Below are 10,737 nucleotides of genomic sequence, written 5' to 3'. Positions count from 1 at the left end.
TATCTAATATCTATATCTAGTATCTAATATCTATATCTAGCATCTAATGTCTATATCTAGTATCTACTATCTATATCTAGTATCTAATATCTATAACTAGTATCTAATATCTATAACTAGTATCTAACATCTATATCTAGTATCTAATATCTATATCTAGTATCTAATATCTATATCTAGTATCTAATATCTATATCTAGCATCTAATGTCTATATCTAGTATCTACTATCTATATCTAGTATCTAATATCTATATCTAGTATCTACTATCTATATCTAGTATCTAATATCTATATATAGTATCTAATATCTATATCTAGCATCTAATATCTATATCTAGTATCTAATATCTATATCTAGAATCTAATATCTATAACTAGTATCTAATATCTATAACTAGTATCTAATATCTATATCTAGTATCTACTATCTATATCTAGTATCTAACATCTATAACTAGTATCTAATATCTATAACTAGTGTCTAATATCTATATCTAGTATCTAATATCTATATCTAGAATCTAATATCTATAACTAGTATCTAATATCTATATCTAGTATCTAATATCTATATCTAGTATCTAACATCTATATCTAGTATCTAATATCTATATCTAATATCTAATATCTATATCTAGTATCTAATATCTATATCTAGTATCTAATATCTATAACTAGTATCTACTATCTATAACTAGTATCTACTATCTATATCTAGTATCTAATATCTATATCTAGTATCTAATATCTATAACTAGTATCTACTATCTATAACTAGTATCTAATATCTATATCTAGTATCTACTATCTATAACTAGTATCTAATATCTATATCTAGTATCTAATATCTATATCTAGTATCTACTATCTATAACTAGTATCTAATATCTATATCTAGTATCTACTATCTATAACTAGTATCTAATATCTATATCTAGAATCTACTATCTATATCTAGTATCTAATATCTATATCTAGTATCTGCTATCTATAACTAGTATCTAATATCTATATCTAGAATCTACTATCTATATCTAGAATCTAATATCTATATCTAGTATCTAATATCTATATGTAGCATCTAATATCTATAACTAGTATCTAATATCTATAACTAGTATCTAATATCTATATCTAGTATCTAATATCTATAACTAGTATCTAATATCTATAACTAGTATCTAATATCTATAACTATTATCTAATATCTATAACTAGTATCTAATATCTATATCTAGTATCTAATATCTATAACTAGTATCTAATATCTATAACTAGTATCTAATATCTATATCTAGAATCTGCTATCTATATCTAGTATCGAATATCTATTTTCAGGTTTTTCGTGATAAATCAAGACAATGAACATTCCGGCTTCTGTGATATAATAAGAAGTTGTTCATCTTTTAAGATGTCAGTGCTGGTTGATGAAGAATCTGATCGAGAGGTTCGTGGTCTCGTTGTTGATACACGAGCTTCAGGTTTTCACAATTGTGTGCATAGTCACATTGTGTCATTTCCTGTTCAATAGAGGAAAACTGTAATACAGGACTGTGGCCACAATATACAAATACTACAGTACTTTCATCAGTGGCCATTAGCTCCATCACCACGGTGTTACTTTCTTCAGATACATCTTCCATCTCCAATAAGATGACAAATATAAGAGTGGCTCCACTCTGCAGTTTGTCCTTAACGTTGTGTCAGTGTCGGACAGAGGACCGATGCACCCTGGGAACTCTATCATCGTCACATTAGATGTGGAGATGTGTGGAGCGGTCGATAAGTCCCTGGGACTCCACATCTGTCGCTGGAGTCGGCCATCCCGAGAGTAATCAATGGGCCGTCGTTAGCGGCTCAGATCCTACCGGCTGAGGAGAGGAAGCTGATTATTATTGAGGCAGAATATAAGCGATGGATATCGCGGGCTGTGTGGACGCTTCCTCCTGTGTGAGGGCTGGTGGTGGAGGGAGCGCTGGCCATGGAGCTGTGATAAGAGGAAGAGATGCTTAAAGAGCAGAGTTGATTAAAAGTAATTCTCTGGGCTGTGATCAATAAGTGGCTCCTCTCCAGTGTGTGACTCTGTGTCAGGTACCTTGGTTTCTCTGTGGAGAGCTCACACATCCTCCTCCTCTCCCTCTCTCCTTTAATGTTCTCCTCTGTGATTTCCTCTCTTGCTTTCAGGTCTGATGTGTTTTTCCGTGCGGCGGGTTATTAGCGTGAGAGCGCCGAGGCTTGCGTCCGTTTAATCAGACTTGTTGAGCACGCGGGTTTGATGTGTGTTGTCTCTGTGTTTAATCAGCGAGCTGCTTGCTGCAGGTTTGATGTGGACGGAGAGTTAATAAAGCAGTATCTCTGGCGCCTTCATCAGCCGCAGCACTTTGTTCTGCCTCCTCCGAGACAGACAGCTGCAGAGCTCCAGTGTTCCTGGAGCAGCACATCTTGTCCTCCATCGAATGGACTCATCATTTTATTTCAGGAGCAATCCCTCATTTCAAAATAATCCATTTAGCGGAGGAGTTCTGTAAGCTTGAGATCCCTCAATTGGACACTGTACATCCAGGACAGGTCTGGGTCTGGAACCTGCTCCTCTATGAAAACCATCAGCATGTGTCCATCATGGCTGCAACCAGTACTGTCATGTTCTGAGTAATCCATGAACGCGTGGTCCATTAAACGTACAGAACAAGTCAAATAACCGTCAGATCAAGAGGATCACTTCTTTAGTTTTGTCTGATCAATCCTTCAAGTTATTGATTATCATCTCTCTGATGCATTAGTGGACTATTTGATTGATTTCATATCATTGAGCATCAAAAACCACTAGAACTCTTATTATTCTTTTTTACCTATTATTATTATTGTCATTATTATTATCATTATTATTATTATCATTATGATTATTATTATCAATATTATTATTGTTATTATTATTATCATTATTATTATTATTATTATCATCATTATTATTATTATCATTATTATTATTATTATTATCATTATTATTATTATTATCATTATTATTATTATTATTATCATCATTATTATTATTATCATTATTATTATTATTATCATTATTATTATTATTATTATTATCATCATTATTATTATTATTATTATTATCATTATTATTATTATTATCATTATTGTTATCATTATTATTATCATTATTATTATTATTATCATTATGATTATTATTATTATCAATATTATTAATGTTATTATTATTATCATTATTATTATTATTATTATTATCATCATTATTATTATTATTATTATTATTATCATTATTATTATTATTATCATTATCATTATTATTATTATCAATATTATTATTATTATTATCATTATTAGTATTATTATTATCATTATCATTATTATTATTATTATTATTATCATTATTATTATTATTATCATTATCATTATTATTATTATCAATATCATTGTTATTATTATTATCATTATTAGTATTATTATTATCATTATTATTATCATTATTATTATTATTATTATTATTATTATTGTCATTATTAGTATTATTGTTATTATCATTATTATTATTATCATTATTATTATCATTATTATTATTATCATTATTATTATTATTATTATCATTATTAGTATTATTATTATTATCATTATTAGTATTATTATTATTATTATTATTATCATTATCATTATTATTATCAATATTATTATTATTATTATCATTATTAGTATTATTATCATTATTATTATCATTATAATTATTATTATCATTATTATTATCATTATTATTATTATTATTATCATTATAATTAGTATTATTATCATTAGTATTATTATTATCATTATTATTATTATTATTATCATTATAATTATTATTATTATCATTATTATTATTATCATTATTATTATCATTATTATTATTATTATCAATATTATTATTATATTATCATTATTAGTATTATTATCATCATTATTATTATTATTATCATTATTATTATTATTATTATCATTATTAGTATTATTATCATTATTAGTATTATTATTATTATCACTATTATTATTATTATTATCATTATTAGTATTATTATTGTCATTATTATTATTATCATTATTATTATTATTATTATCATTATTAGTATTATTATCATTATTAGTATTATTATTATCATTATTAGTATTATTATTATTGTTATTATTGTTAGATCATATCTTCCCTAATCTAAATCTGGAATCAAAATATTAAGGCACTGTTTTTGAAACAGGTTTTGAGAAGTTTGTCCTATTTTTCTGAATGAAAAGCATTATTCTGTGAATAAATCGGGTATGACACGCAGCCATAGTTTGATCCAAATTGAATTAGTTTTTGGACCAAATAATCAAACTGAAGATGGTCTTTAGAAAAGATCTCTCACGTTCTCACGTTGTATGTACTAAATGATTTATAAAAGAATAAGTGATATGATAATCAATGCGCAGCTTTAGTCTGTAATATGTGTCCACATGTGTCCACTACAGTCGGGCTTGATGAGCTGCGTTAGAGCTCATCACTGCTCTTCACTCACAGCGTCTTCATTCAGTCACAGCTCCTCCAGCCTTCCACAGTCAGACGTCACAGCTCTATCGGTGCTCTATCGGTGCTCTATCGGTGGAGAGTCACTGTGATAACCTTCATTCTTTGTTGCTTCTCTCTGTTTGTCGTGTCCCCCGTCTGTAACTGACTCTGTAGAGGAATAAACTCGAGTCCTTCTCTGTCCAGGAACTGATGGGAAGTGTCTCCTGAATTTCATCAAACTTTAATTGCCCTCAAGTTTGGAAATATGAATACATTGAGCTTCCTGCTTTTTGTTCCGTCTGTAGTTCACAGAGAGCTCAGTGGTGCATGCTGTTGGATAAGTCTCAACTTAATTGCTGTCCCTCCCACAGAGATACACATGTGGGCTCTGTCTTTCTATTATTTCTACATCTCTGGAAACCAGTTCAGTCCAATTTTCCTGTGGATATCACGGCGTAACAATTAATAAGGCTTTAACTTTTAAACTGGCAAATGAAGTCGAATGTGCCGCACTTATCGGCGGCCCCGCTATCCTTCCCGCCAACTATCCCAGACAGAAAGAGAGAATATTTCTCCTTGGATGAAAGTGGAGCTGAAACTTTTCCGCACCATTTGATGTGTGAAAGCAGCGATGCAGCGATTGATTCATTAAACCAGAGCCGTAATGAGGAAAGAAATCATAATTCAAACTCACATTTTAAACAGGAAATATAATTGGAATTTTATATAGAGAAGTCCCTTTGTACAATTATGATTAAAGGAAAATTAATTGTATGAAAATGTCCTCATAGATACGGAAAATGAGATCTAGCAAAGCTCGTGCGACATTCTAAAAATATTGTGTTCAGGATCGATCTTTTCTTCTTCTCTCGTTCTCCTACTTCTCTTTTTATGAAGGTCCAAATCTAGCTGTGTTCATTTTATCTGAAATTAGAGTGAACCATGCAGGCGTGGAAGTTGAAATTAGCCTAAAGATGTTTCATTTACAAAGACAGAAACACTTTGTCAGCCCGAGATTGTTTCCCAGCATTATCTCTGCCTGCTTTTAATTGCTTTGGAAGTGAAATTAACAGAATTAGAAAAATTGCCTCCCTTTTTCTACAAGCTTCTTTATTCATGGGTATTGTTGTGTGCTTTGTATAGATTATAGACTCCTTTTGTTCCAGTATTGTAAATATATACGCCCCCAGTCACGGCTTTAGCTCCGAAACAATCCCTCCGTTGGTTCGACACAACCTAATAAAATTAATTTACAACCTAGAACGCGGGAAATGAAAAAAGAAATCCTGGTTTTCTCTCGGTAATAATTTCACTCTGACAGAAAAAAGAAACCTCGGTTGACTTTCCATGTGCGAGAGTTGTTGTCTCCCTCGGCAGTGATTAACCATTTCTGCCTCACTCTGGCACTTCCTAATCCTCTTAAAGAAATGCTCACCCTGAATTAAGAATCCTCTCGGGACCGGAGAGCGGAGCGTGTCATCCGACGCACATGAACACAATAGAAACGACCTTCCATAATCAGCTCGCCTTCACACACTGGTAACTGTAACTCGCTCTGTGGATACAGAAAAACAAGCAGCCGGTAAATATGACAGTAAGTTTAGAGCTCTTAATGCACCATTAAAGCAGCCGGATGTATTCATCTTATAGGAGTATTATTAATGAAGCAATTTCAAAAAAGTCACATTAAATCCATATTAACTCACTGTTTCTTTTTTGAGGATGTAATCTTCAATCAGGCTAAAATAGATCAAAAGTACTGTATAATTACTATGGTCAGCAGGGATTATGAAACTGTAATTGATACAGATCAGCCCTGCACTAATCACTCTTTTAGCTACAATTTTAGGTATACTGTAATTTGGCTTTAAGGTCCCCCTCGGCTTCTTGCTATTAATCTTCTGGATTAGACCGTTCAGCTCGTCCACGTCTGGAAAGCCTTTTCTGAATGAGTCCAGTTCAGAAGAAGAAGAGTTTATTATTCACCTCTCCGCTGTGTTTACACTCAAAGTGTCATTTTCAGTGCTGGGCAACAATTACAAGTTTTAATCGCGATTAATCGCATGATTTTTTTGCGATTAATCTCATTGTTATGCGCAAAATTAAATCATGAATTCAAAAGTAGTTTATTGTGCACTTTTATTTTAAAGTACTGCTATATCAACAAAAGGTCAATAACATTTGGTTTGTAAACACTTTAAACACATCAGGTTCTTGTTAGCAGCAGTATTCCCTTTACACAGCAGCAGTTATAACACAGTTATAATGATTCTGATCATAGATATTCAGCCGGTGTTCATAACTTTATCTTCATGTGTGTAAGAGATGCAATTTAAATATACACCTTGAAAACTGCAAACCTGTCTACGTCATGTTTTTATCCTTTTTTTATGTTTGTTAAATTCTCAGTAGTGATACTAAATGATGCTTATTATACATATTACAAACAAAACACTTTAAAAACTCTAAAAATATAATTTAAATGAATCATTTCTTTTTTTTGCTTTTTTTGCTATTTTGGTCAGACACTATGCAATGCTGATTACTGTGTAATATGTGTGGTTTTTGTTATAAATGTACGTTGGTACATAGAGGGTGATAAGAAGCTGTACATGGAGGGACTTAGGACCCAGGGGAGTGTAGGTGAAGGAAACAGGAAGAGACGCCACACAAACAGCTGTTCACCGCTCGCTGCTGGTTCTTGTGTTATAAATGTCCGCTTAATAATGAAAAATAAACTGCGTTAACCCGCGATAAAATAATTGTCTGCGTTAATGAATGAATGCGTTAACGTGATAATAACGCGTTAACTTGCCCAGCACTAATCATGTTATATCATGTTGCTGTCCACAGACAGATCTCTACTTTCAGGAGCGCTCTTGTTTTAGTGGTGATACTCTTATTATTCATGTGTTTATTATATTTCAACATAAATGGTGGCCAATCTCCACTTCAATAATAAATAATATCTCTATCCAGTTGGCAATATTCGTCTTTATTTCTTCTTCTTTGGTATTCTGTCAGAATGAGGTGTCGTTCTTTAGGAAGCAGGAGACGGTGGGTTTGATCTATGTACGCATTTGGTTCTTCATTTTCCCTCCTTCTTCTCCTTCTTCTTGCAGGTTCTCTCGGGGATCTCGGCGGCGAGGACGATAATGCGCCGGACAACCTCAGCCTATCAGGAGAGGAGGGCGGAGCCTCGGACCCTGATGACTCAGCAGAGGGGGACAGCTCCAGCCCCCCGCCGTACACGTCGCTGTACAATGAAGGTAAGAGGAGGAACAAAGAAAATCCAACTGTAGCACGAGAGTGAATTAAAAGCGGAGATGTACCTGTTTAGCTTCTTGTACTTATTCTACAGGCCTTTACTGTTAACGGTTTTCACTGGAACTACTTTCTATCAAGGAAATAGTCCCGATGAAAACTGTCGACAGTGTGTCTGTCAACATAAAGGCTGACATTTTGATCAAATACCTCCATCCACTGTATGCTCACACTCAGTCTCATGAGGAGAACATGTAAAGGTTTCTGATTATGCTGTGCTACTGACAACACACACCTCTTATAGTAAAATAAGCCAGATGTCGAGTTTACTGGCAGTTATTAGTGGTTATTACCAAATGTATCTCCTCATCAGGACGCAAAGTCTTTCTTTCATCTACCTGTTATCTGTCAGGAGACAGTTACCGTCACCCAGAGACAACTACAGCAGACTGAGGAACCATTATGAGGCTGCAGCTTCCCACATCTTTATCTCCATTGTGTCTTTAAATGAATAAAAAAATTCTCTGGGTTCAATCTTGGCTCCAGTGAACCTGCCCCCCCCCCCATGCACCTCTTATCCCGAGCCTCCCCCCCTTGTACCGTGTGATAGCAGAGTTTTTCAGTCATATTCTTTTGACTTATTCAAGATTTCACGAGCTGTGTGTTTTTTTTTTTTTTTAATCTCAAAAATTCCTGCTCTTGTGAAATTTTGGGGCTGGAAGTGATAAGAGTCTGTTGGTTGGCTTGGTTTGATAAACCCATGGAAATTCTGTCAGGTGCTAATCGAGACGAGATTAGAGATTAGCTATAGGTGTGTGTGTGTGTGTGTGTGTGTGCGTGTGTGAGGTGAGGACTGGGTTATGTGTGTATTAGATAGAGGAAGATGAGAGAACTCAGGCACACTGCACATGTGAGCAAGTCCGTCGATGGCAAACTGACTCTGTGTCTTTGTTTCTTTATTTGTGCGTTTCAGCCTTTTACCCCCCCACCCCCCCTTCTCTCAACACACACACACACACACACACACACAACCCTCCCCATCACACTGTTGATTTACTCCTCTCCCTCTTCTCCGGGGTTCCTCAGTTGCCCAGCGCTGCCATTATCAGTCCTCTGTAAATCAGCCATGTTTGACGAACCTGCTCTTTCAACCTGGGATCAATACCAGGTCTTTATCTGGCCAGAGCTGGCTAATAAAGGCAAGGCCTCTTATCCACCATCTGGAAAAGAGAGAGAGAGACACACACAGACACACACACACACACACACACTGGAGATAACCGCCCTGATAACTTTAGCAACGGCACAAACCCCCCCACATTCTACCAGTAACAGGACAGAGCTCTCCGTCTCTGTTCTCTCCTTCACACCCTCCTCCTCCACCTGACGGAGAGAGACGGTGTATTAGTGCTGATACAATGAGTGGACACACACACGTGCACGTACACACAGCTTTACTGAGGAACAGTGCAGCTCTCCCTCTCTCTCTCTCTCTCTCTCTCTCTCTCTGTGTTGTGGTGTGTTTTTCTCCTCCTCTCTTATTCTCAGAATTGCTGTACAGTTGCAGTGAAACGCTAAAACAAGTCTCGGTCCTGTCATGCATGCATCACAGGAAGTGCGATAGAATCCTCTTCTGGCCCGATTAGTCACAACGTCGCCTCCTTTTCACCTCTAATTGTCCTGCCCTCAACTGGACCAATCACAACACTTTCTCTCACTTTTCTTTCCCCTCAGAATCCGATCAGTGGTGACAGAGGAAGTGTATGTGATGAACGTGTTGATAATAGAACAATTGTTTCCATATTTATCAAGGTAAAATCTGAAATATGTGCTCTTCATATCAGCCTCTCCAGGGTTCCAGAGGCTCTGCTTCTTTCTGTTTCATGTCATTGTGAACTGAAATAAAAATAGGTTTGTGTTTGAACGGCATTTTAAACTATTTTCTGGAAACATCACAGTCTATGAGAGAGATGCTACAAAGGTCCCTGGTCGGATTCGAATCAGGGTTCCTGGTCGGTGCCTAAACGCCTTTCAGCCGAAACACACGGGGTACACCCACACCAGAGCACCTCCATTATAATCAACTGCAACTGTCACACTGACCTCGGTTCTCTATTTTTACATGGCTGTTTATTTCTCTACGGGCAGTTCCATAGACGTCCAACATGTAGAAACAACATATAAATGTGTATAAAAAATGATTAAAATTGATACCGCACTGTACTAGAGAGCAACCATGTGGGTGTTTTTACATTTCATATTAAGATGCATCAACATGTATCCGTACTACTGTAGTTAAATGATCCGGTTCATTCATTCAGTCCTAGTACATAGTAAACCCTGCACAACAAACAGCATCGTCACTAGAACTCATCGTGCTCCCAGTGGAGCTAGAAGGCCGCTACACGTGCACCAGTGGTGGGCGTCAGGGCCAGCAAGGCCTTCTCTGCTGGCCTAAACACAATCACAAAGTTAGAGCTATTTTATAATTTAATAATGTTTCTTAAATACACTACATGTATTATAATTGATAAATATATGTTTCCCATTATCTTATGTTCTCATTGCACAGCTCCTGTCTTCCTCAGTTGCTCTGCTTCCAGTGCAGCTTGTTTTAAGTAGAGCTTTTATCCAATCAGATCTCACCTCTGTGTCTCTAGGTAAGAAGAGAGGCAGAGGCCTGCAGACTCACAAGTTCATGTGCAGTTTAAGTGAATGGGGACGATGTTGTTGATTGTCATAGTGTTCAACCAATCAGATCTTTAGTTTGACATGTTGGGCGTATTCTTTGACGTGTCAGAGCCTGCTAGCTGGTCTACAACTACGTCAGCATTAACGTGTGCCATGATTGGTCAGTGGGCTAGCGTGAAGCAGCTTGCAGAAATTAGTAGTAGTAAGAGTTCAAGTTGAAAGATATGTAAGAAGTTATGA

At 35.3% G+C, this 10,737-nt stretch overlaps 1 protein-coding gene across 1 annotated transcript in view; it reads left to right on the top strand.

Annotated features, from left to right (window-relative positions):
• Positions 1-10,737, top strand: part of LOC116394779 (zinc finger protein ZFPM1-like) — a 105,748-nt gene that overhangs the window by 57,879 nt on the left and 37,132 nt on the right. The window contains exon 2 of the mRNA XM_031868094.1: positions 7,665-7,811. Within this exon, the coding sequence (XP_031723954.1) occupies positions 7,665-7,811 (147 nt within the window). The remainder of the gene's footprint in view (positions 1-7,664; positions 7,812-10,737) is intronic.

This window comes from Anarrhichthys ocellatus, unplaced genomic scaffold (assembly GCF_004355925.1).
Source record: "Anarrhichthys ocellatus isolate YVR2014 unplaced genomic scaffold, GSC_Weel_1.0 scaffold41, whole genome shotgun sequence".
Lineage (NCBI taxonomy): Eukaryota > Metazoa > Chordata > Actinopteri > Perciformes > Anarhichadidae > Anarrhichthys > Anarrhichthys ocellatus.
Note: the sequence above shows the minus strand (reverse complement) of the source record. Positions and strands in the feature narration are given on the sequence as shown.